The 26,839-nt window shown below is 40.8% G+C and overlaps 1 protein-coding gene across 5 annotated transcripts in view; it reads right to left on the bottom strand.

Moving 5' to 3' along the window:
- TBC1D12 (TBC1 domain family member 12) overlaps nt 1-26,839 on the bottom strand; it is a 1,516,811-nt gene that overhangs the window by 336,235 nt on the left and 1,153,737 nt on the right. For all 5 annotated transcript variants that reach the window (XM_044056656.1, XM_044056658.1, XM_044056657.1 and 2 more), the window contains one exon: nt 9,993-10,087. In XM_044056656.1, coding sequence (XP_043912591.1) covers nt 9,993-10,087 — 95 coding nt within the window. The remainder of the gene's footprint in view (nt 1-9,992; nt 10,088-26,839) is intronic.

Here is a 26,839-nt window from a genome sequence, read left to right as displayed (position 1 = left end):
AAAGTCCCAGTTCCAGATGAAGAAAAGCAAACCCAAAGCATGACACTGCCACCACCATGCTTCACCGTGGGCATGATATTCTTTTGGTGATGTGAAGTGTTGCTTTTGCACCAAACGTACCTTTCGGTATTGTGGCCAAAAAGTTCAACCTTGGTCTCATCAGACCATAACACATTTTCCCACATGCTTTTGGAAGACTTGCTGTATTGTTTTGCAAATTTTAGCCGGGCCTGGATGTTTTCTGTGTAAGAATAGGCTTCCGTCTTGCAACCCTACCCCATAGTCCAGACATATGGAGAATATGGGAGACTGTTGTCACATGGAGTACACAACCAGTACTTGCAAGAAATTCCTGCAGCTCCTTCAGTGTTGCTGTAGGTCTCTTGGCAGCCTCCCTGACCAGTTTTCATCTTGTCTTTTCATTAATTTTGGAGGAATATCCAGTTCTTTGCAATGTCACTGTTGTCCCATATTTTCTCCACTTTTTGATGACTGTCTTCACTGTGTTCCATGGTATAGACAATGTTGCAGAAATTTTTTTGTACCCTTCTCCTGACTGGTCCCCTTCAAAAATGAGATCCCTCTGATGCTTTGTAAGCACTCTGCGAACCATGGCTTTTGCTGTAGCAGACAACTGAGTAAATGTCAAGAAAATCCTACTAGGACAGATGAACTTTATTTGAGGTTAATCAAAGTCTCCTTAATTGATAACAGGTGTGTACCCAAGAAGACTGAATGCTGTAATTAAATTAAAAGGTGCTTCAACAAAGTATTATTTTAAGGGTGTGCACACTTATGCAACCAGTGTATTGTACGTTTTTTATTGTTTATATTTTTCCCCCTAACATACTTATTTTTCAATTGAATTGTATACGTCATAGGTCACATTAAAGGTGGGAAAAGTTCTGAAATGATTTATTGTGGTCTCATTTTTTTTATATCACAAAAACCTGGCATTTTAACAGGGGTGTGTAAACTTTTTATATCCACTATACACAACTCATGTTTCCCATTTAATGTGTAGAGATCACATTCATTACTAGCAGAAATATTATACTTTTCAATGGACATCCCTGTCTTATACCCTTTTTGAGCAGAATTTCATTTAACCAGCCTTTTACTAACACCTCAACTATATTTAATGTATATGCTGTAATAAAAACATTTCTTATCTAATTAGTTATATTACATGCATCAAATATTTTCCATAATACATTCTGTTGAACTGAGTCAAAGGCTTTACTTAAATCAACAACCATAATTTTTGCTTGGACTTTTCTCTATATAACATCATCTACTAATTCCCCAATTATTAGGAACAGTTCCTGTACCATTTTCCTTTTATAGCATATATAAATTACAGTCTTAACTATTTTTTCTTCCATTCCATCCATCCACAACCCATTTGTCCCATTTTGCATATGGGGCTGGTGTTACTTCAACAGCGACAATCATCTAGAGCCGAGGTTTACACTGCCTGCTGGCTAGCCCTTTTCTTCCATTCTTGTTTATAAAATTTTCATAAATATTTTATAATCTGTGTTATTTAAAACTACAGACCTCCAATTCTGTATCTCAAAATTGTCACATTTTTTCCATATAAATTTAATTATCCCACTACACAATTATTTCTACTGGAATCCTTTACCATTTATTCAATTTCTCTATAAAACATTTTTTGCATTACTGTCATATTTTTATACATCCCGTATTCTCTTTCATCTGGACCTGCTGCAGATTCAAAATTAACCATCTTCTATACAATTTCCAATTCCTCCACCATAACTTTCCTTTCTAACTCCACATTATCTTTTTCTGAAAGAGTATCTACTTTCCATTTATCATTAATTTGCATTCCCTGTCTTTTAAAGGTTACTTTAATATGTTTTTCTACTATTTCTATAAGTGTATCTTGTATATTATGTATTCTACCTGAAGTAACCTTAATTTCTCTCATAATACTATTATTTTCTTTTATAACTTTGCTCAAGTACGGCGCAATTTATCCTTTTTCTCTTACAAGAACTATCTTTACTTAAAAAATAAATATTTTATTTTCATTGTGTTTAAATTATACAACTCTTGTTCTCTGATAAAAAAGCTTTCTTCATTTTTATTTTTATAAACTATCAAATGCATCCTTACATAGCTTTTTGTACTCTTTTTTTTCTCCCTTTCTTTTTCTTTTCTCCCATCTTATATAACACATTTTATACAACCACCATTCTGACCAGTTTCATGTAAAGAATCCCTCATATTCACATGACCTTGCCGTAAATTTGATACATCACTGTTTCCTTTATCATCCAGTTTACTTCATTAATAATTTTATTCCCTTTCTTATTCTTATACACTCAGTATTTCCTTTTAACACAGTCCAAATTGCTCTGTGATTGGAAAAACCTGTCATCAAAACACCTTCTTTTACAATTAGTAACCCTTTTGAAATTAAGAAATAATCTATTTCAATTTTATTCTCTCCTCTACTATACATCCATGTACTGTTCTTCCAAATTCATAACTGCCCCATTTTATAATGTCTAACACTTTTTCAATGTCATAAGTTTTCCTTTTCTGCTGTTTTTTATTACTACTAAAATTTCTGGTCCACAAGTATTTCCATATTTACAGCCATAGACTGTGTTAGATTTTTAAACACATCTTCTCTCTCTTTTGTCACATGTGCATAACTTGCTATAATTTTCAAAGTTTGATCTTTCCATCTTATATCAATAATTGTTATTCAACCCATTATAACAAATGTGATATCTACTAGTTTTATCATATCATTGTATAAAATAACTATTCCTGAGCAAGTCTCTCTCTGTAAATTCCAAATTACCTTTTATCCCCACCACACTTCAAGTTGTAATCTCTCTCTTCTTCCATTAAAACTCTAGTGTCTTCCAATATATCACTCTTCTGCTTTCTACACCACTCAAGATTACCTACTGTTCTTACTAAATTCTTTATACTATTAGCATTTAATCCTAAGATTATACATATAACAGCATCTTGTTATTATACTCATCCTTCCCCTTTTTTACTTTGTCCTTCTATAATTTTTATTTTCCTCTCTCAAACTCTTTTGCCAATAGAATTTCTTTTTTGTTTAACTAAATTCCATTTCATATCTTCAGCATCACTTAGTCCCAACCCTTCCTCTTCTCTTTTTTTTTTACAATAAATCCTAGCTTATTTTTTTTGTGATTCTTGTATTCTTTCTAAAATACACATCTCTTCCCATTCTGATTGCAAATCTACTATTTCTGTATGTTATTTTTCTTGACTCTATTGTCCCTGGTTATGTTTCACTTACTTTTCTTCACATTCCCCCCTAATTTATAACATCTTAATTTACAATTCCTTATATCATGTCCTATCTTTCCACATAAAATACATTTTCTTTTTTCACAGTTATTAATCAAACAATCACTTTTTCCACATAAAAAATATGTTTTAGGTTGCCCCCCAATATTTCACAGTGTCTTTATCTCCCTCTGTATTTATAATGCTTGGGATATGCACAATATTTTCATTTTCAAAACAACATGACAATCCCATGCCCCCATCCATAAACCTCTGTTTTCATATACCTTTGAAATATCTAATACACCTTTACATAAATTTGATAAATATCTATTTAAAGTCCCTATTTCTAGTTCAGTCCTGAACTGTATATGAACCTTTTTCTTAGTTTCCCTATAAAATGTCTTGAACATGAACACATTTCATGGTGCCCAGTTTCTCTCTCTTCACATTCCCCTAAAACTTTTTTCATTTGTCCAGTCTGAAAAATAATATCACAATATGTCTCTTTATTTATATGTATAAAAACTCTTATCGCACTGGTTTTAACTCCCAATGGTGTAATTATTTCATCCCATACCTTATCTCTGTCCAATTCACTATCTTCTTTATCTTAAATGTGAACAATAAGGTATTTTTTTCTTTTTCTTGTATTCATATCTTTCTTTTCTTTCCCTTTTCTTGTTCCGACCTTCCACATCTCAGCACACAATTTTCTTTTTACCACAGACCCTTCTACTTGCTGAACATTCTCCTTCCATACCTTATCCATTAATTCTCCCCAAGAAATGTCTTTACCACTCTCTGCTTTGCTCACATTTAATAAATCCATAAGCAAATCATCCCAAAACTCTCCCGAATGGAGGGTTGTAATAACACTTTTCTGTGTTGTTTCTTCTTCTCTGAAAAGATTTTCCCGTAAAATATCCTCTGATTCGATAATGGACACCACAGTTTTTCTTTAGTCCTCGATACATCCCTTCTGAGAAGTCTCGACCACCTTCTCATTGTTGCAGCAACTTCCATCTCCCTCCCGCACAGGCCCACTTGCTTTTAACTCATCAATTTGCTCCTCCAACATATGAACTGCAATTACATCCTCTAATTTAGATGACTTACTCCTCTCTTTGACTGAAATAATAGCTTGGCTAATCACAAAGAACTCCATTTCTCCTCCCTGCTTCTCCGAGCCACCTCCATGCGCAGATCAAAAGTAGGAAGTGCTACTGCAAATGGTGTCTCCATTCGCAAAAAGTGTAGGGGGCATTCCCCTCAATGCCTTGACTAAATTTCTTCTAGTAGTATAATTACCACCTTGGGTATCCCCTGAAAAGAGGCCACTTCCCTAGCGGGACTAACTTGGTCAAGAAAAGATAAATAAAGGAACATAGTGGAATACAAAATAAAAGTATCATCCAAAGCCAAGGATAATCACAAATCCTTCTTTAAAAGCATCAAATGATTAAGAAATAATATGCAGCAATGCCCTGAAACAAAGCATGAGGGTATTATCTGACCCCCCAAAAAAAAACCTTCAGCAAAGGACAGGGGAATGGAATGCAAAACTGAAGCCATACAGGATGAAACTAAGCACAGATAAGACAGTGGTAATGGCAGCGAATTGGGGAAATCAGAAGAAGCTGAGAGTTGAGAAAGCAGGGAAAATAGTGGAACAGGTTTAATAGCTTCAAGTATCTGGGAGAGGTGGTTGAATAAAGAGGTCAAAGCTAAAATCGAGTCTCAGGTGTTATGAATGACAGAAGAATGCCAAAGAAGCTGAAAAGATGTACAAGACAATGGTGCGACCAGTACTACTGTCCAGTACAGAAACCTGGGCAGTAAAGACAGAGCACATGAAACTAGAGTTGATGGAAATTAAGTGCCCGAGAAGGGTGGTTAGAATGCACACTGTGGGATAGACGAAGAAATGAGGACATAAGAGCAGAAGTCAAAGCACCTCCAATTACAGAAAAGACCAAAGAGAACAGATTATGGTGGTTCATGCACACATGCAGAACAGCAGAGGACAATCTGGTGAAGAAGCTTTGGGACAGAGAGAAAGAAGATAAGAAGAAACGTGGACTTTCAGCAAAGAGGTGGATGGATTATGTGAGAGAAGATCTGCAACAGTCAGGCACGAGTGTTATAGAAGTCAAGGTGTAGCATTGAATCATGAGAGATGCTGACAGTTAACACGACACCCCGACCCATGTAGAAAATGGGTAAAAGGGGGTTAATGATGGTCTGACCCAAAAGATACTGCTAATATTCTAGCACAGAAAGGTATACCAACTTCACACCTGAAATCTAAGCTGTATTTACAGTGGGACAAAAGGAGGATCTGCTCCAGATGCAAGCTGTTGGGGACACAGTCAGCACTGTTGAAGACATGCTAATTGGTCCCTGCAAGTTTGTGATGGTTTCTTTAGGGCAAAAAAGATATTTTTTATCCTTATCTTTGCAGTTCTGAGGGGAAGGCTCCAATGGGGGGGGGCCCTCAGGGTACCATTTAAGCTAGCTACAGCTCTGCTAGAAACAGTTATTGAAGCTCCACAAATTCCCCGAGTCCCATCATCTTCCAAAGATTACTTTTTTCTCATGGTATTTCTTATTTGTTGGTAAGGTTATCATATCATCCCCTTTTGCTTCTGAGTTTCACCAGGTTGGTCTAGTGGCAGTCTGAACTCAACTCTTCTTTATGCACCTTCTTTTTACTGGTTACAGATATGTAGTGTGAATGTAAGTTCCTGCCCGCCCACATTCTCACTGAGTCTGTAAGCAAAATAAATCCATGCAGAACTCTTGAACTGACATCAATATTCATTCAAACCACTTCTGCTGAGCACCATACGATAAAAGCTTGGGTTCTTGTATATACTGTTACTAACAACTAACTGAAAAAGACATGCGGAAGAATCATATGGAGGTGTCTGAATAGTTTACTCACATGGCACCAGAGAACTGCCTGAACATGGAAACTCACATGACATAATGCATTCATTTAGTATTATGAGCACTGATGTGGCAAACAGATGTGGAATACAAACAAATATTATGTATATTACATTTCCTATGTCTGCACAACTTCTCTGAGATTTCTGTTTTTTTTTTCTGAAAATGAAAAGCCATTCTGTTTCATCTGTAACAAGCTACCACAGGTTTTTCTTGTACATTTTTTCCTTAGCAGGTCTCCCCTGTAAAGCAGTCTTTGGCTCTGTGAGACTAACCTTCCCTGAAAATACAAGTTCAGAAAGAAGACACATCAACTTCAGAACAGTTTATATCCCAAAGTGTGGCAGGATGGTACCTACCTTGAGGTTTATAGCAGACTAAGAAAATTCTGTTGAGCAAGACTGTAAAGGCTGCATGATGCACTATAACAAAAAGGAAGCTAAAGATGACTCATCATACGCAAAAGACGTACTGCACAATCCATACAGTGAATCCAGAAGACAGGCTACAAAGACCTCATGATGTGGTAGTCATACCACTTTTCATTTTTTGATTACCTGGGAAAAGCTTGTTTTGCCACATGCAGAACTAAAACTACTCCTGTACATACTTTTGAGAATCTGTGCTCTAGACTTGGTTGAACCCTCATTCAAAACATAAAAATCTGATCGCTAAATTGACTAGAAGAGCTCTGATATATGTGAAAGTAAACTACTGACTAAATTACAGTGTTTGCCACTGGAACTTAAATATACAGCATACTGTAATTGCAAGATGTTTTATCACAGGTTTAATGCCTTCCACCCATACTGCTGGTAGGACTTAGCCCCTTTTACCTGGACTATGCTATGCTTTTTCCTAAGCTATAAGCCAGGAAACCCATCTAATATTAAAGATGGTTCTCATTTTGAAAATCCAGATATGGAGAAATGGTCTAATTGCTTCTAATTCCTGAACACAGATGTAAAGAGATGCTTTAGTCTCAAGCTTTGTCAAGTTACCTCAGCAAGGTCCTATAAAGTCAAAAGCTCACTAAGAAACTTACATGCTGAAGACCAGTGCACCAACCAAACGTTCATCACCAGCTGCTAGTAACATTTTAATTAAAATTGCTGCACACTGTTTACGTTTTAGTAAGCAAAAAGGATGAACTTTTTGGGACCATTGACATTTACATCTGACAAAACATAACATGTCATCTCCTTATGAATGGGTCCCATGAATACTATTAGCTAGAATCAAATATGTGTATGAACTATTTACTAATGTATGCTGTGACATATTTTGAAAATGTATCAAAAGGTCTACAAAATAATTAAACACATAACCTGGATTTGGGGACCAAGATGGATTAAGATCATCAGGCAGTCCATAATGGATCCAAGATGAAATGATGAAACCAACAGAATCAATGCACTAACAAAGGCATACAGGGACAATAACCAAATAAATGTAAAAAAATCCAGTAACATCCAAAAAAAATCATACAGAAACAAATGCATTTTGTTGGGGATCAAGCACCACCAAACTCCTATGTAGGGGGCTCTGCTGTACACACATACTCTTAATTAAATATGGTACCTCCACAGTTGTATATTTGCAGAGAAAAGGCAATCACCAAATTGAAAAATGGTTTCCATTGTCTTTCGGCAATATTCTTTAACAGAAACAGTACAACTGAACTGTAATTATATTTAAAAAAAAATACACAAAACAAAACTTTGTTTCCACACACCCATTCTCCTAAACCAACCCATGGTATCATGGATCGTAAACAGAGAATGAAAGTCCTACACAGATCCTAGTAACAACAGTAGTACTTACTGGTATTGCCACTCTACAAACCTTGTGTGATAAATAAGAATTCATGTAATCTGTTCTAGGGCCATAATAAAGATCTCTCTAACTGATGCAACTACTAACTGGGAAATGTTTCACTGACTAAAGGAAATTTATCCCACTTGAAAGCAGTCTGTCTTTGCAAACATCTGTCATTCATTTCCTGAAACAGAGCCTGCTTTCTTATGGAGCAGTTTTTTGTTTGTCACTAAAGGACACTGCCACCAATAAAATTCCCTTTTATGAATGGTTGATGTGCGTTTAGTGCACTAACATAGGTATTTGTATTAACTCAGTTTTACAAACACCAGTGGAGTTTTTATGCACTTGTAATTATTATTTCTTTGCCTCACTAGCTTAGTAGTAGGCTAGATTTACACATTTTTTATAGACAACGCTAATTGTACTTTTAGTCTGACTATTTGGATTTTTAGCTTTTACTTTAAAAGCAGTTTTTAGTCTAGTTGTGTTTGCAAATAGGGCGTGTCTTGTAAATCAGCTTTCACTTTAAGTAGTTAATTGACTTTGCAAGTATTAGCCCAGAGAGTATTTAAGCTGTGACTTTTTGTTTTTTTGATCTGAAGAAGTTTGTTTATTGGAATAAACGAAAAGCGCTTTATCATTTTGTTCTGTGCTACTCTGTGGTTTCTTCTCTATTTTGTTTTTCACTAACTGGGAAATGTTTCACTGACTAAAGGAAATTTATCCCACTTGAAAGCAGTCTGTCTTTGCAAACATCTGTCATTCATTTCCTGAAACAGAACCTGCTTTCTTATGGAGCAGTTTTTTGTTTGTCACTAAAGGACACTGCCACCAATAAAATTCCCTTTTATGAATGGTTGATGATCATAATTTAAAGTGGTGTTCATCTCCAGATTAATTCTTTGATAATTTTGTAAACTTTGTTTATAAATTTTCACTGTGTTATGTAGTTTCATATTCGTGCACAGCAGATTACCAATATATCAGACACACTAGTGGATATCCCATAATGTGTAGGCCAACCCTGTAAGGGAGGTTATACTCTTGCCTAAGCTGCGAAGGCTAGTGGAGTCCACAACATAGCAGTAATGCAGTTATATCAACTTCCAAGTTCCAGATGTGAAAAATGGATTTTGCAACAGGTCCAGAAAACAGTCAATAGTTCCTGAAACATTTTGTGTATACCTAGGGCATTATTTTAACAAGGCTTTAATACAGGTTTATGACATTTACATCTACTGAATGGGACTACATACTGCTATACATTTAACACCGTAATCATGCTTTCTGGACCCCATTCTCTTTTCCCCTCTTTACTACCAGGTTCCAGCCCCCTACTGGCTAATTTTTCCTTCTACCTTCTGGTATCACAGGACACAGGTAGAAGATCAAATCCAGTAATTGTGACTCTGTTAGTGAGCGTTAGACTACTGTACTTATGTGCCAGGCATTTCCCTCTGTTGGCTGGAAAGCAATGTTTGCTATGATGGACCCAGAGGAAGTGGGTATTTCTTCACACCAGCAATGTCCAATTACACTGTAAGGGCACTCATTGTTAGGCTCCCACTCCAAGTCCTAAACTGCAGGAGCTACAATATGTGGCCTCCCCCAGGTGGACTTTTTAGGGCAAGACTGTAAAATGTCCTCCCACCATGATGGCTGAGCCAGAGTTGGTCCCGCACCACCATCCCTCCTCACCAGGCTACTCTAGAGGTGGGCCACATAAACAAATCCAGGTCATCTTAATTATATTATTCTTACAATACACCTTAAAATACATTCTATTCATTAGCTAAAAAAGCTGCAATGAAACACTTTACACAGATACAAACAATGCAGCAAAATCTACTAATCTGAGTACCAATGTCTACACAGTACAATATTTATTGCTCCAAAAACAAAAAGTCAACCTTTTGAAAGATGAACAGAGATGGGAATGTACGGGATATATCAAGTTTTATCAACTCCAAACTTGCTTCACGGTCAGAAATGGATGCTCCTGAATCTACAAAAGCAAATAAAAATGTGTTTTCATAGTGAGTATTATTATGTTACACTGGAAAGCAATACTGTTCCTTACAGTAAATTAAAACAACTATATAAACTACCAAAAAAAAAAAAAAAGATAAAAGCAATTTTCTGTTATGGATAACAATTCCCTGAAAATCAATTAAGCAGAATTTAATTTTCTTACAGATTTTCTGAAGTAACAGGAAAACATCTGAAGTTGATTAAGCAAAGTACAGTTGTGTACCTACCATAAATGTAGATGTTCGAGTGTATTCACTGTTGCAGTCATTACTCTTGGGTTATCCTGCTGGCAGGCGACCCGCGTTCAGCCAGAATTCCAAAGTCTAGGTCCAGCATCGGTTGCTGTTGCCTCTTCCCTGACGTCAGTGCGCCGGGGGTATAAAAGATGCAGCCGACGCCATTTTCTTCAGTTTTTCTTGCCCCAGATGTCAGGTGCCCCCAAAATAGGCTAAAAATATTATGCCAATAATTATGCATACAGTAAAATAAACATTTCCTTTACCTACAAGCAAATACACCACATAGGTTGTATAAGATAGAGAAGTATAGGTAAGTCCCAGCAAAGAAAAGGGGGATGGAGGGTGGGCAACCTGGACTGCAACAGTGAATACACTCGAACATCTACATTTATGGTAGATACACAACTGTACTATGTTCATCGTGTTTCACTGTTACAGTCATTACTCTTGGGTTGAATCCCAAAGCTAAGAGGGTGTCTGGGACTAAATAGGATTAGGCCTCGCAAAACTGCAGTGGTGAAGCCTGCTCTGGATTTAGAGTAGAGAGGTAAATGGCAGTGCTTTGTAAAAGTGTGCACTGAACTCCATGTTGCAGCCTCTAAAATGTCTTTGGTTGGTACTCCTCTGAGAAAGGCTGCTGAAGTGGCTGCTGCCCTGGCAGAATGAGGCCTAATGCCCTTGGGCACTGATTTGACATGTTGTGAGTAGCAGAAACGAATGCAGTGGCCTATCCGTTTTGAGATAGGCTTTCCTTGAGATCCAGCAGCATATGCCACTAAAAGTTGCTCAGTTTTTCTGAAAGCTTTAGTTCTGTCCAAGTAGAAACGTAGTTGTCTGTGTATGCCCAAGGAACGCAGAAGTCTCTCACCCTTATTCTGTGGGTTTGGATAAAGGGTAGTCAGATGAATGGTTTGGTTGAGGGCCACACTGGACATTACCTTAGCCATAAATGTTCGGTTCATTCTTAGAGAAACCCTGTCTGGGTGGAAAATGATGAAAGGTTCCATAGCCATGAGTGCCTGTAACTCTGAAACTCATCTTGCAGAGGTTATTGCTAGGAGCAGGGCTGTTTTCCAAGATAAAAACTTTATATCAGCTATATTGGCTGGCTCAAAAGGCGGCAGTGTGAGTTTTTCCAAGACATAACTGAGGTCCCATGCAGGTACTGGTTGGAGGTCTTATGTTTCTGGCCCCTCTGAGGTACTGTCTTAGCAATGGATGGGAAAAAAATAGGAGGTTCCGTATTGTAATGAGCTGAAATGGCTGAAGCATGAATTTTAATTGATGAAAAGGATAGGCCTTTGTCCAGCATCTCAGTTAGGTATTGTAAAATCTGAGGAATATTTGGTACAGATGTGTCAATTCTTTGTGCCTGGTTCCAAGCACAGAATCTTGCATAAGATTTTCTGGTACTGGGCCTCCTGGCCTCCAAAATAACACCCATCACTGCTTTAGAGAGAGGTGTGCTTTGAATGATTACATTATCCGCCATGCTGCCAGATTTAGGGTCCTGAGTTGGCTCTGCAGAATCTGATTGTTTCGCTGGGTCAGTAAGTGAGGAATTAGAGGCAATGTCCAGGCTGGGCCTTGAGACAAGTTTTTTTAGGATTGGGTACCAGTGCTGGTGTGGCCAGTCTGGGGCAATCAGAATCATTCATGGCTTCTCTTGTCTGACCTTTAGGAGTACTTTGGGGAGGAGAAGCAGAGGAGGAAAGGCATATACTGTTAGACTTTTCCAGCTGAATGACAGAGCATCCACTTTCCATGCTTGCTTGTGATAAGTCCTTGTGCAGAATTTCTGTAGTTGGCAATTGTGAGGGGAGGCAAATAGATCTATGTCTGGGACATCCCCATTCCTTTGTTATCATGCTGAAGACTTGTGGATCCAGTTTCCACTCGTGCAGATCCGTAAGGTTTCTGCTTAGTTCATCTGCCAGAGTACTGTTCTTTCCTGACACGAATTGTGCTTGCAGGTGTACTTGATAAGTCACTGCTGTGTTCCACAAAGTCATGGCTTGTCTGCAGAGGGGATAGGAATGTGTGCCTCCCTGCTTGTTTATGTAGCACATGACTGTAGTATTGTCCGTCCTTATCAGTAGTTGTCCTGGATGGAGTAGATCCTTGAAAGCTGTCAGGGCATTCTGAACAGCTTGCATCTCTTTTTGATTGATATGTAGATGCATTTGGCTTGTAGGCCATGTGCCCTGAATACATTTTCCTGTCATGTGTGCTCCCCAGGCATAATCTGATGCATCTGCTGTTATTGACTGCCTGGCTGTGGGTAGAGTGAATGGCTATCCCTTGTTGAGGTGACAGGCATGAGCCCACCATCAAAATTCCTGTTGCAGGCAAGGAATGAGGGTAATTAATGCTTCCAGGCTTTGACAATGTTGAGTCCAGACACTTTTTAGGTACCACTGAAGTTTCCTCATATGCAGTCTGGCATATGGAATTAGCAGAATGCAGGATGCCATGAAGCCCAAAGCCTGCAGAATTTTTCTTGCAGATAACTGGGTCTTTGTTGCCAACATTTTGAAGTAAGAAGTTAGTTGCCTTTGTTTGTCTGGCGTGAGATAAGCCATCTGGGCAGTTGTATTTAAGCTTGCACCCAGGAATATTATATGTTGAGAGGGTACTAGTTTTGATTTCTTTTCGTTTACTGTGTACCCTAGGCAAATTAATAATCTTTTACGAACGCCAGATGCTTTAGTAGAGTGTCCTTGTTCTCTGCTTCTATAAGGCAGTAGTCCAAGTAAGGATAAATTTGAATTCCTCTTTGTCTACAAAATGCAATTACTGGTGCCAGGCATTTGGTGAAGACCCTGGGAACAGTGGATAAGCCAAAGGGCAGTGCAGAGAATTGGTAGTGCATTGAGCCAGCTTTGAATCTGAGGTATCTTCTGCAAGACTGTCTGATTGGTATATGCAGGTATGCCTCTTAAGTCCAAAGTTACAAGCCAAGCCTTCTTGCAGAGCATGGGCAGAAGCTGCTGCAGAGTTAACATTTTGAATTTTGGAACGTCCAGAAATGTGTTTAGAAAAGACAGGTCCAGTATTGGTCGCCAGATTTTGTCCTTTCTGGGAACCAAGAAAAGTCTTGAGTAAAATCCTTGTCCCTGTTCTTGCTGTGGTACTTGCTGAATGGCCCTCATTTCCATAAGGGACGAAACTTGTTTTTGTGCCTCTGCCCATTGATTGTGTGGCAAGTTTGGCATACCTTTTGCCTTTGGCAGGGTGTGAAAGTGGAACCGGTAGCCCTGGGACACTATATTCAATACACATTTGTCCTGTGTGATCATAGGTTCATAGGTTCATACTAGGCTATCTGCCCTAGGGCATTTATAAGCCTAGCCAGAATGTGTTTGGCTTTCGCCACCCATTTTAAATTTATTTTGCTATGCCCTTTTTCGAGGTTAGTATACTGTGCCTCTGTCTAACAGTGACACAGAAGTGATACCCGGGGTAAACCTACGATCTCCCATCCACTCATCAAGATTCCTCTTGAAGAGAGACAATGAGGGACTCTGCCTAACCTGGACTGGGATTTTATTCCAGAGTGAGGGGAGCCTCTGGGTTATGAATCTGTCCCTCCAGCATGTCCTATTTATTTCAGTGCTGAGGTTCAAGTCTCGAGCGTGGCTCGATGGGATTTGGATTTTCTGAGGTGCAGCATGTCCATTAATTCCGGGTTGGACATGGCTTTATACGTCAGGCACAGATCGCCTCTGAAAAGGCAGTATGCCACTGAGTAGAGCTGGAGTTTCTTTAACCGGGCAGCATATGGCATCTGTTTGAGCCCTTTGATCCTCTTGGTGAGGTACTTTTGGAGTCTTTCCAGTTGCTGTAGGCGTCTGGTAAGGTACATCCCAAAAGGGGCATTGTACTCAATTATGGGCCTGATGTGGGATGAGTAAAGAGGCACGATGATGTCCCCTGATCTAGATGTGAATCCCTTCATGATTAGGTGGGCTATATAAAATGTTTTTCTAACCACTTTGGCCACGTGGTTGTAAAATGAGAGATTGCTATCAACTTGGGTCCCCAGGTCCCTAATTACTTCTTCTGTACTTAATGGATTACCACCTATGTGGTAATTTGTGGGCACTTTGTTTTTGCCAAAGGGGATGACTATACACCTTTTGGCATTTAGCTTGAGGCCATGGCTCTGGCACCAGTTGTCTGTTTCTATGAGGCCCTTTTGGAGGATGCTTGTGTCGGTTGGAGAGTCGATTATGGCCCAGTTTGCAGTCATCTGCGAACTTGGTCAGCCACAGTCCTTCCGTGTTGACCTGTACCTCCGAGAAATATATACCGAACAAGAGAGGTCCCAGGACTGAGCCTTGTGGGACACCACTTGTAACTGGTTTGAGTCTGACATGGCTCCAGCAATTCTAACCATGTGGGTTCTGTCCTTGAGCCAGTTTGCAATCCATCTAGTGACATAGGGGTTTATATTTAAGCTGGTGAGCTTATCTATAATGCCCGAGTGGGGTATTGTATCGAAGGCTTTTGCAAGGTCCAGGTAGGCTGTGTGGACCACCTTCCCTCGTCAATGGCCTTGGTGACTGTTTCAAAGAAATCAACCAGGTTTAAGAGGCAGGATCTGCCCTTAACAAAGCCAAACTGGGTAGGATCCAGTGTTTGTAGGTCCCCAATATCTTTATTTATGAGGTCCATGATGATCCTTTCCATAGCTTTGCAGACCAAGCTAGTCAGGCTTATGGGGCGATAGTTTCCAGGATCCGTTGAGGCACCACCTTTATGGAGAGGGACCACTGTTGCTGTACGCCACTCTTTGGGCACATATCCTGTAGTAAGGCTGAGATTGAACAGTAGTTTTATGTTTGGGTTTAGCTCTTCTTGGAGTTCATGTAGGACGCAGCCGGGACACCGTCTGGTCCCATTGATGCTGTGTATTTTGCTTTGGAGAGGGCGGCTCTTACCTGAGCATCTGAGATGTCAGGGGGACAGCACTCTGCTGGGATAGATATTTGCCCTTTTGGTGGGGGGGAGTTTGCGCTGAACCTGTCAGCTAGGATGTTGGCAATGTCTGTGGGTTTGGTGTATTTTTTGTCATTTTGGACTAATTCTGAGCATATCTGGGAATTACCACCCAGGTTCCTAACATAACTAAAGAAAGCCTTGTGATTATCCTTAGTGTCCTGTGCAATTTTTCTCACAAAGCTGGCCTTAGACAATTTTATGTGTGCCCGTAGTTTTTTGCTTATACTGATCAGTGATGCCTTCCCTTTTTGGGATTTTGCTCTATCATTTAGTAGCTTCCTCCTTCTATTGTATAGTTTGTTTATGGCTGGGGTCCACCAGACAGGACGTCTGCCTTTGGAGGATTGGGTCTTGGTTTTATTTGGGATCGCATGATCCATGCATTCCTGAAGGTGTTCATAGAATGCATTTATAAAGGATTCTGCGGTCTGGGCGTATTTTCCACAGGCCGGGGCTTTGAAGGATTCCACCTCAGTTTTGAGGAGTGTGAAATTTGCTTTAGAGAAGTTTTTCACTGTGGTTTTCTGGGCAGGAGGTGGGGTCGGGATGTGAATATCCAGTGAGATTAGTTTATGGTCTGATCTTACCAGTGAGGGATACACTTCTGGTCTGGAACATAGAGTCCCCATGTTGGTGATGATCAGGTCCAGTATGTTTTCCCCTCTTGTGGGAGTGGTAACAAGTTTTTCCATAGCATTTGAGTTTATAAATTCTAGGAACCTTTGGGCTAGGGTGTTGGAGCTAGAGTAATGCTCCCAGTCTATGTTTGGGTAGTTGAAGTCACCCAATATAATGGTGTTTGGAGAGACCTTCATATTTTCCAGTGTTCTCAGGAAGGCCGAGTGGGGTTCCTGGGTTTGGGAGGGTGGTCTGTAGCAGGCTATAAACTGGAAGGCAGTTTTACCCACTGTTAGTTGCACATGGATAGTCTCTGATGCTTCGTGCTTTGCCACCAACCTGGAGGTGTGGGCATCTTTGATGAATATCAATACTACCCCTCCTTTTGTGGTTCAGTCCAAGTTTTGGGGCCGAAAAGCATGGTATGAGGTATAACCTGGTAGTGCTGGGGTGCTCTCGGGAGCCCTGAACCAGGTTTCTGTTACTGCACAGATATCTATGTTCTCCATGCTAAGGAGAGTTTCGAGTGCGTGCATCTTGAGGTTTAGACTTCTGGCGTTGAGTAGCATTACTCTTAGTTTCTTATCCCTTGTGATACCTATGGAGGTGGGTTTGTCTTTTGAGCCTTGCCTAAAAAAGGCACTATGGGAGTAGCAAGAGCCTTTGCCAATATCCGAAAGCCCAGAGGTGACAGGTGCAAGCCGTCCCTAGCGAAGCATCGTGGCTTGTCGAGCATATCATCCCAAGCTGACAGGCATTGGATCCCCTTTGAATGACACCAGTACTTAAGCCAATTGTTGAAATTGATTATCTTGTCTTCATATTGTGGCATCATTCTTGGTGAGGGTAAGATGCTACTCAAGGTCAGGGTCATACCGGCCTGGGCTACATGCTCAGAGAGCTCCTTTATGTCTCTTTTCATGTAGTCCAGGGAGGTACGTCTCAGGTCATTCACACCAGCATGGACAATGACTGAGTCATATTTGTACTTCCCTTGGAGTGACCCGAGTGCTTGTGTTATGTGGTGGATCCTAGCGCCCGACAGGATGCTCACCGTGACCCTCTCCTTGTTCAGCCTTGTGAGCAGGACGTCAGTGTGCCTGATGATAGAGTCACCTATTACAAGTGTATCAGGTGTGTTGTTTAGTCTTAAGGGCTGTGACTGTTCGGCACACTGGCTTTGTGAGATATGTGTTGCACGTGTTTTGTTTTGGGGTAGCGGCTGCTTGGGTGTCTGCTTTGGAGGACTCTGCTGCTTTGGCAGATCTTTATTTAGAGCCTCCGAGTATGTTTTTGTGTGATTATGTGTTTGGTTTGCTGTAGATTATGTGTTTGACCATACGCCAATTTTGAGAGAAAAGTGCTAGTTTTCCCCCTAAGGTGGCTGCAAGAAGAGAAGTGCTTGGTGCTGGCAGAAGCAAGTCATTAGGACTGTTTCCTGTATGGCTGTGCTTTGTCTTCTCCACTTTTGGAGGTAGAAGTGCCCCACTGTTTAGGCCTGTATGAACCCTGGGGCTGGGATCTGCCTCTGGGACCGTCTGTATCTGCCTCTTTGTGGCCTGTCCGACACTGGAAAGGACCAATTCTTTGTAGGCCAGTTCCTGCTAAATTTTGGTGGCTGCACCTGTACGAAATCCTTTACTGTTTGCATAGAGTTCACTTTGTCCTCCATTTTCTACAAAACCTTCTCTGCTTTAACACCAAATAAAGTATCATGCTGTAATGGAGCATCTAATAATTTTGCTTTAACATGATCAGGCAGATTTTGTTCCTTTAACCAAGCATGCCTCCTAATGACAGAACCCGTAACTGTGGCCCTGCAGTTGGCCTCCAGAGAGTCAAAACCACATTGCAATGTATGCTTTCCCACTTGTTCAGTTGCATGCAATAAATCCTGTATTTCCTTATTTTCTGTACAATCAGAGTTAGTCAACATTTTCTGTTTTAACAGTGACATTAAGTATTGCTGATATTTAATCATATGAAATTGACAATTTAAAGCCCTCACAGCCAAAGTAGCAGAAGTGTAAACCTTTTTTCACCCATCTGTCTAGTGCCCTTGAATCCCTGTCAGTAGGGACAGGGTTTTTTGCAGTAGAGGCCTTAGCCCCCTTGGGACCCTGAGAAATAGTTTCTGGGTCAGCAGCAGGGTTTTTATAAAGAAATTTTTGTGATTCAGGAACCCTGTAATATCTGTCTGGTTTAACAGGAGCTGGAGGTAAGGAGTCTGGAGAAAGGCCGGACTCTGAAAATACATAATCTACAATGTCTAGCACAGGGGGAATAGCAAGAGGCCTGTGCTGAGGAAGTAAAAGAAAATCTCTGAGCCTTTTCTTTGATTCTGAGTAATCTTGGCTCTCCCAGTGGAAGTGCTCCCTCATGGTATGCAGGGTTTCCCCAAAAGAAAAATCCTCAGGAGGAGAGGCTGAAGGAATGGATTCTTCAGCATCAGAATAAGAGAGTATTCCTGTACAGAAGAGGAGACAGAGGAAATGGAAACCTGATCTGAAGAGTCATAGTCTGTCTCTTGCCTAGGCCTTTTGTCAGGAGGGGGATGGGTACCCCCCATCAAGGTAATAAGGTCTTCGGCCATTTTGAGCATCTGTTTTTTAGGCATGGAAGTCTGTCCTGGAGAATGCTGTACTTGTTTCTTTGTCTTTAAAGCTGCTGTAGTCTTTGCTTTTGAAGCTGAAGTAGGCTTTACATATAACTGTGTAGGTCTGAAAACACCCTCAGAAGCCGATGCTTGCTCAGCTGCTCCGGACCCATCTGAGGGAATGATTTCCGAGTGTCCAATACCTTGAGTATCCGGAGGCCTAGCTGGCTCCACGTGGGAGTCATCAACGGCCTGTGGCTCTGAGGTAGTGGGTGTCAGGGGCTGTGAAACCGCCTCACTGAGAACCGGCGACTGGCTTAGCGGAAGCCTCATCGTCAGTTTTGGATCTCAGATGCCAGTCCTTCTCTTTTTCCTGGAGGTTTTTTTAGAAACTCCGGTCGTCGGCTGTTCCGATGGTATTATGTAATTGAATTTTCAGCCAAAGTAATGATAAGCAAAATCAAACCGACGCTTAATAGTGCGTTTGTTGAATCTAGCACAAAACCGACAGCTAGCAATGTTATGATCACGGCCTAGGCAAGGAATACAGTAAGAATGACAATCCTTATGAGGCATTTGCTTCCCACAAGAAATACAATTATTAATTTTTTCTGACATCGGTCTGGAGCAAGAAAAAAGTTTCCCCAACAGGGTACTTAGCTTTAATGAAGACTTCAGATCTGAAATTCGTCTGTGAAAATCTCAGGAGTTGGCCGACCGGCACTTGCGAACTGCTTTTGCTTTGGGCACCGCGCAGCAAGAAAGACTGAAGAAAATGGCGTTGGCTGCATCTTTTATACCCCTGGCGCACTGACGCCAGGGAAGAGGCGACAGCAACCGACGCCGAACCTAGACTTTGGAATTCTGGCCGACCACGGGTCGCCTGCCAGCAGGATAACCCAAGAGTAATGACTGCAACAGTGAAACACAATGAACATCAGTGAGGCAACAATGACTTAGAATTTTACTTACAAAATGTACAGTACTGATTTTGTTCTCTTATTCATTTGCTAATGTCTGACGAAATAATTAGGCTGAGCACAATGATTCCATTTCAGTCACGATTTGGACCATAAAGTATATTTTACAAATACATCTAATAATAACGATGACTGAGATAACAGACAGCAAAGTTCACTTTTAAAATACTGAACAAATGCCTTTATTATTGAACTGTACTTTAGTGTATTTCACTAACCAGAAATAGAGCAAGCAAACAACCACTAGGTTAAAAGTTACAAGGATCAACAAATACATAAGAGTTCATCCCCATAAGTGGTGGGTGGGTGCACTCAAGCTGGTGTGCCCTTGTGGAGACATGTCAAAGAAGGGACATGCCTCTGTATTATGGACATAGGTAGTCCCTTAGTGGTGATGTGGTGCTCATATCATCAATAAAGGAAGGGTTAAGCAGCATATCAAAAACACTTCCACAAGGATTACCACACACCAGCTTGAGTGGACCCACCCACGTTTCTTCACCTCTGCAGCCTGTTCTCAGTGGAGCAACCGACACAACTACCCTGGACAACCTGGTCACCATAGGGGAAAGACCCACCACAACCTTTTCTTGCAGATGAGTGCGCCATAAGTTGAGAATCTATCACCCACCCCTCCTCAGCTATTACATCTTACAAAAAGTGCAGCTGTGTACACTTACCATAAATGTAGATGTTCGAGTGCATTCACTGTTGCAGTCATTACATTTGGGTAATCTGCTGGAAGGTTGCCCTCAGTCGGCCTGATTAACAAAGTCTTGGGTCCTGCATTGGTTGCTGTCCCTTCTTTCATGACGTCAGGTCGTCAGGGGTATAAAACATGCAGCTGATGCCATTACATCAGTTTTTCTTGCCCCAGATGTCAGGTGCTCCCTCAAATGGGGAGCCAAATATTTAAGTAATTAAAACACAATAATATATTTATCTCCAAACTAAAGCAAATACCCCAAAAAGGCTTTTAAGCATAGTAAAGGAAATTATAAGTATAGAAAGAGAAAAAACAAGGGGTTGGAGGGAGGGTAACCATGACTGCAGCAGTGAATACACTTGAACATCTACATTTATGGTAAGTGTACACAACTGTACTATGTTCTTCGTGTTTCACTGTTGCAGACATTACATTTGGGTAGATTCCCAAAGCTATGGTTGGAAGGATGGAATTATACAGCATTAAGACCAGCTATAAGACCCTGTAGGACAGCAGTGGCAAAACCAGCTCTGGATTTAGAGAACAGAGGCAAATGGTAAAGTTTTATGAACGTATGTACTGAGCGCCAGGTAACAGCTTCTAGAATGTCTCTAGTAGGAACACCTCTGAGAAAGGCTGTAGAAGTAGATGCAGCCCTGGTGGAATGAGATCTGATCCCCTGGGGGATAGTTTTACCATGGTGCATATAGCAGAAATGAATACAATGGCTTATCCATTTGGAAATAGTCTGCTTTGAAATAGCCTTTCCCTCTGCCCCTGCTGCAAATGCCACCAGTAGTTGATCAGATTTTCTTAGAGATTTTGTCCTGTTTAAGTAAAATCTAAGCTGTCTGTGCACATCCAATGAATGCAGAATCTGCTCCCTTTTGTTTTGTGGATTGGGAAAGAAAGTTGGCAAATAAATGGTTTGATTAAGAGCCACACTGGATACCACCTTAGGCATGAAGGATGGATTGGTCCTGAGAGACACCCTGTCAGCATGAAAAATAATGAAAGGCTCCACTGCCATAAGGACCTGTAATTCGGAAATCCTTCTAGCTGAAGTGACTGCTAAAAGGAAAGCTGTTTTCCAACAGAGAAATTTTAAGTCTGCAGTAGCATCTGGTTTGAAAGGAAGAAGAGTAAGTTTTTCCAAAACAAAGTTGAGGTCCCAGGCAGGGGATGGAGCTCTCCTGGGTGGTCTTAAGTTTTTAGCCCCTCTGAGATATTGCTTCAGCAGTGGATGAGAAAAGAGGTGAGGCTCCGTGTTGTAATGAGCTGAAATAGCTGAGGCATGGATTTTTATGGAAGAAAAAGACAGGCACTTGTGAAGCATCTCAGTTAAGTATTGTAAAATCTGAGGAATATTGGGCATTGCTGTGCTTATCCCTTGTGATTGATTTCAGGCACAACATCTTTTCCATTTGTCAGCATAAGATTTTCTAGTACTAAACCTTCTTGCCTCCAAAATGACATCCATCACAGGTTTGCTGATGGATGCTAAGGATGAATTTAGGTGATTAACCATGCTGCAAGGTTTAAAGTTTGGAGCTGAGTGTGCAGAATTTGGTTGTTCTGCTAAGACAATAAGTAAGGTGTCTGAGGCAGATGCCACGGTGGAAGGTGTGACACATTGCGCAGGAGTGGGTACCAGTGTTGACGAGGCCAGTCTGGAGCAGTCAAAATCATTTGGTTTTTCATGTTTGAGTTTTAGTAGAACTTTGGAGAGCAGAGGCAGAGGCCGAGGGGGAAAGGCATATACTAATAGGTTTTTCCAGCTGAATGATAGAGCATCCACTTTCCAGGCTTTTTTTGTGATGAATTCTTGTGCAGAATTTGTCCAACTGATAGTTCTGGGGAGAGGCAAAAAGATCTATGTCTGGACTCCCCCCATTTGCATGTCAACATGTTGAAAATCCGTGGTTCCAGTTTCCATTCGTATGGGTCCATGAGATTTCTGCTTAGTTGGTCTGTCAGAGTATTCAGCTTTCCTGGCAGGAATTGAGCTTGTAGTTGTATTTGATAGGTCAAGGCTGTGTTCCACAATGCCATGGCTAGTCTGCAAAGGGGGTAGGAGTGTGTACCCTCTTGTTTGTTTATGTACTACATAACTGCGGTGTTCTGTTTTTATCATTAATTGTTCTGGATGAAGATCATCCTTAAAGGCTGTCAGTGCATTCTCTACAGCTAGCATCTGTTTTTGATTGATATGAAGGTGCATTTGATTTGGGCTCCATTTGCCCTGAATGCACTTCCCTGCCAGATAAGGCCCCAAGCATAGTCTGATGCATCTGTAGTTAGGGTTTAGGCAGCAGGGTGTGGAATGATTGGCAGTCCCTTGTTTTGGTGGCAGGCCTCTGCCCACCATAGGAACTCTAGTTGCAGGCAAGTTATGATTGGAATCATTGTTTCCAGGCTGTGATGGTGTTGACTCCATAAACTTTTTAAGTACCACTGAAGTTTCCCCATATGCAGTCTTGCATATGTAATTAGAAGAATGCAGGAGGCCATGAACACCAAGGCTTGCAGAATTTGTCTTGCAGATAAGCAGGGTTTTTGTGGCCACCTGTAAGTTACCAAATGAAGCTGCTTTTCTGGCGTAAGGTAAGCCATCTGGGCAGTTGTATTCAAGCTTGCACCCAGGAATGTAATTTTTTGAGAGGGTACCAGTTGTGATTTCTTTTCGTTTATAGTATACCCTAGACAAGTTAGAACCCTTTTTACAAACGCCAGATGTTTTAGAAGAATGTCCCTGTTTTCTGCCTGAATTGGACAGTCATCCAGATATAGATATATTTGAATATTTCTTTGTCTGCAAAATGCAATTACTGGAGCCAGGCATTTTGTGAAGACCCTGGGGGCAGTGCAGAGAACTGGTAATACAAGTAGCCTGCTTTGAAGCGGAGGTATCTTCTGCAAGATTCCCTGATTGGGACGCGCAGGTAAGCCTCTTTTAAGTCTAGATTTATCAACCAGGCATCTTTGCCTAGCATAGGAAGTAACTGTTGAAGAGTCAGCATCTTGAATTTTGGAATGTCCAGAAATGTGTTTAAAGTAGATAAGTCCAGAATTGGACGCCATGATTTGTCTTTTCTGGGTACTAGGAAAAGTCTTGAATAGAAACCTTGTCCCTTTTCCTCTTCTGGAACTGGTTGAATAGCCCCCATGTTCATGAGGGACAGTACTTGTTTCTGGGCCTCTGCTCACTGATTTGGGGGGCAGGTCTGGCCATCCGTTTGAGATTGGAAACTTGTGGAAATGAAATCTGTATCCCTGGGATACTATATTTAGAACCCATTTGTCCTGGGTTATAAGTTGCCAGTTTCTTGCATGAAGTGCCAGTTTTCCCCCCAAAGGGGCGGCCAAAAGGTAAGTGCTTGGTAAGTGTAAAGGTAAGTCATTGAGACTGCTTATCATAGGGAGGTGCCTTGTTGTTTCCAGATTTGGAGGAAGAGGCACCCCATTGTCTTGTTCTAAAAGTCCCTTGTGACTGAAACCTGGAGCCTTTGGAATGTCTGGGTTTGACTTGAGTGGCTCTCGAAGGAACTGGAAAGGACCAGTTCTTAGCAGGCTAGTGCCTACTAAATCTGGAAGGTTGCACTTGTAAAAAATATTTCACAGTTTGCATAGATTTAGCTTTATCTTCCATCTTTTTTAAAACTTCTTCATCCTTATTACCAAAGAGACGATTCTGTTGCAAAGGAGCGTCCCAACAATTTTGCTTTAAAGTGATCAGGCAAAGATTGCTCTTTGAGCCAAGCATGCCTTCTTAACACAGATCCAGTTACAGCAGCGCTGCAAGAGGCCTCCAAAGAATCAAAACCACATTGCAAAGTATGTTTTCCAACTTGCTCAGCTGAATACAATAAGTCCTATAAATCCTTATTTTCCACACAGTCAGAAATTAACATAATTTTCTGTTTAAGCAGTCCCATGATATGCCGTTGATATTTAAGCATATGAAATTGACAGTTTAAAGCTCTAATTGCCAAGATTGCGGAAGTGCAAACCTTCTTACCCCATCTATCCAGCACCCTGGAATCTCTATCAGAAGGGGTAGGATTTTTAGCAGTAGAGGCCTTAATGCCCTTGGGACCCTGAGAAATGGTTTCAGGATCTGCAATAGGATTTTTGAAAAGGAATTTGTGGGAGTCAGGAACACTGTAGTATCTGTCTGGCTTACAAGGAGCCGGAGGCAGAGAATCAGGAGCCATACTAGATTCTGAAAAAACATCATCAACAATGTCTAAAACAGGAGGTATAGTGCCAAAGGCCTATGTTGAGGAAGAAGTAGAAAATCCCTAAGTCTCTTTTTAGATTCAGAGAAATCCTGACTTTCCCAGTGAAAAAGTTCCCTTAAAGTATGTAAAGTTTCCCCAAAAGAAAAATCCTCAGGGGGGGGAGGCAGAAGGAATGGAATCTTCTGCATCAGAGTCCTCATAAGTTTGAATAGACAAATCCCGTTCATTAGAAGAATCAGAAGAAATAGAATCCTGTTCAGAAGATTCATAATCAATGTCTTGCCTAGGCCTTTTAGAAGGCGGTGGTTGGCTACCCCTGATCAGAGTAATTAAATCTTCAGCCATTTTGATCATCTGTTTTTTAGGCATAGAGGCCTGCACATGTGGCCCAGTCGTCGGTTTTTTAGACATAGTTTTTGACTTTGGCCTTAGTTTTGAAGATGGCATCGGTCTAATATACAGATCTGTAGGCCTAAAAGCACCCTCAGAAGCCAGTGCCTGCACAGCGGCTCCAGACCCATCCAAGGTAGAGACATCCACGGGTTCCATAATTGAAGCATCTCGCGGCATACTGGACTCCGAATGGGTCTCAGTAGAGGCCTGCGAATCAGAAGTAGCAGGTATCAGGGGCTGCGAAAGCGCCTCACTGAGAAACGGTGAACTAGTGACTGGCTTAGGAGAAGTGTTGTCAGTTTTGGACCTCGACGGCCTGTCTCTGTCTTTTTCTTTGCGTTTTTTAGGTATTCCGGTAGTCGGATTGCTAACCGACAACATTTCTGGATAGTTAAATCATGAGCCAAAATATTTAGAAGCAAAAATATACCGACGTTTAATAGTGCGTTGATTAAATTTAGCACAAAACTGACGGCAAGGCACGTTATGGTCAGAGCCTAGGCAAGGAATACAATACAAATAAAAATCCTTATGAGGTATTTGCTTCCCACAAGTAATGCAATTATTAACTTTTACTGACATCGGTAAAGAGCAAGAAAAAGTTTCCCCAACGGGGTACTTAGCTTTTTAGTTGAAGACTTTGATTCTGAAACTCGAAAACAAAAATTTCAGGAGTTGGTCGACCGGCACTTGCAAACTGCTACTGCTTCGGGCATCACGTGGCAAGAAAGACTGATGTAATGACGTCGCCTGCATGCTTTATATCCCTGACGACCTAACGTCATGGAAGAAGGGACAGCAACTGATGCAGGACCCAAGACTTTGTTAATCAAGCCGACTGAGGGCAACCTGCCAGCAGATTACCCAAATGTAATGACTGCAACAGTGAAACATGAAGAACATCCAATAATTGGTCTCAAGTCCTCTGGGTTACAGTCAATGCTTTATCCTTCTGCACCACATAAAGTTAAAACCCTCACATTTTCTAAGAGTCTTAAATAAATACCAAAGTCTTTCTCTCAGTACTGCCTATTATCACTGTAGGACTGCCTCTTCTCTTCATTTAAACAGAATTCACCCTGCTTACAAAATGTTCATTATCCCATCTCACCTGGCCAAACCACAAAAAATATCCACCTCATACCAGATTATAAGAGAACCATAATTTCATATTAAAGTATTAACTAACAAAAATCACCTCAAAAGATGTCCCCTGAAGAAATCCACATCTTACTTGGCATTACTTCAAACAAGTGACACATAAGAACTCATCAAGTTTTGGCAATATTGCAAGACCAGCACTCCCCGAACTGCACCTCAAGGATCTCATCCCAACACCTAATTTCTAAGAAACTGGTATGGGAAATAATTCACTTACCCAGTCTAACACTATCAAATGTCTGAAAACCCATTCAGTACTTCTAATTCTTACCATAATTAAATGGAACTATTTTCTAATAATCTTAAAGTTACAAAATGACTGATATGTTCTTAAATCGATCTATGACAGGACACTCCCTGACATGTCCTGTAACAGAATTCATTCTTTCCACCAATCACAACTCAGTAATTTTTTTTTCATAAGTTTTTGTGTTTGGGATACACATGATGAGTGCTGGACCACAACATTGCATGATAACAGCAAAAGCACACCTAGCCTCTGAGATCACGAATTCACCCTCAGTCACTAAACACCACACTTCCCACAAATTAAAACATAACAATAAAGCTTTCACACCTACACTGCTAATGAGAAACACACACAAATACTCACCTGACATATGTGTAACTTCAACAGCTGAGGTTGAATGAAGGGGGGCTGAGTATACAAGGATAGTGATACATTGTTACGCACCAATGCACGGGACCTTTTCAAAAACAAAAATGCCAAATCACGACTGGAGGACCCAGTTGCAGGACTTATCATGGAGGGTCCACAATGTATGATC

The sequence above is a fragment of the Protopterus annectens genome, chromosome 14.part0 (genome assembly GCF_019279795.1).
Source record: "Protopterus annectens isolate FY-2018-M chromosome 14.part0, PAN1.0, whole genome shotgun sequence".
Classification (NCBI taxonomy): domain Eukaryota; kingdom Metazoa; phylum Chordata; order Ceratodontiformes; family Protopteridae; genus Protopterus; species Protopterus annectens.
Note: the sequence above shows the minus strand (reverse complement) of the source record. Positions and strands in the feature narration are given on the sequence as shown.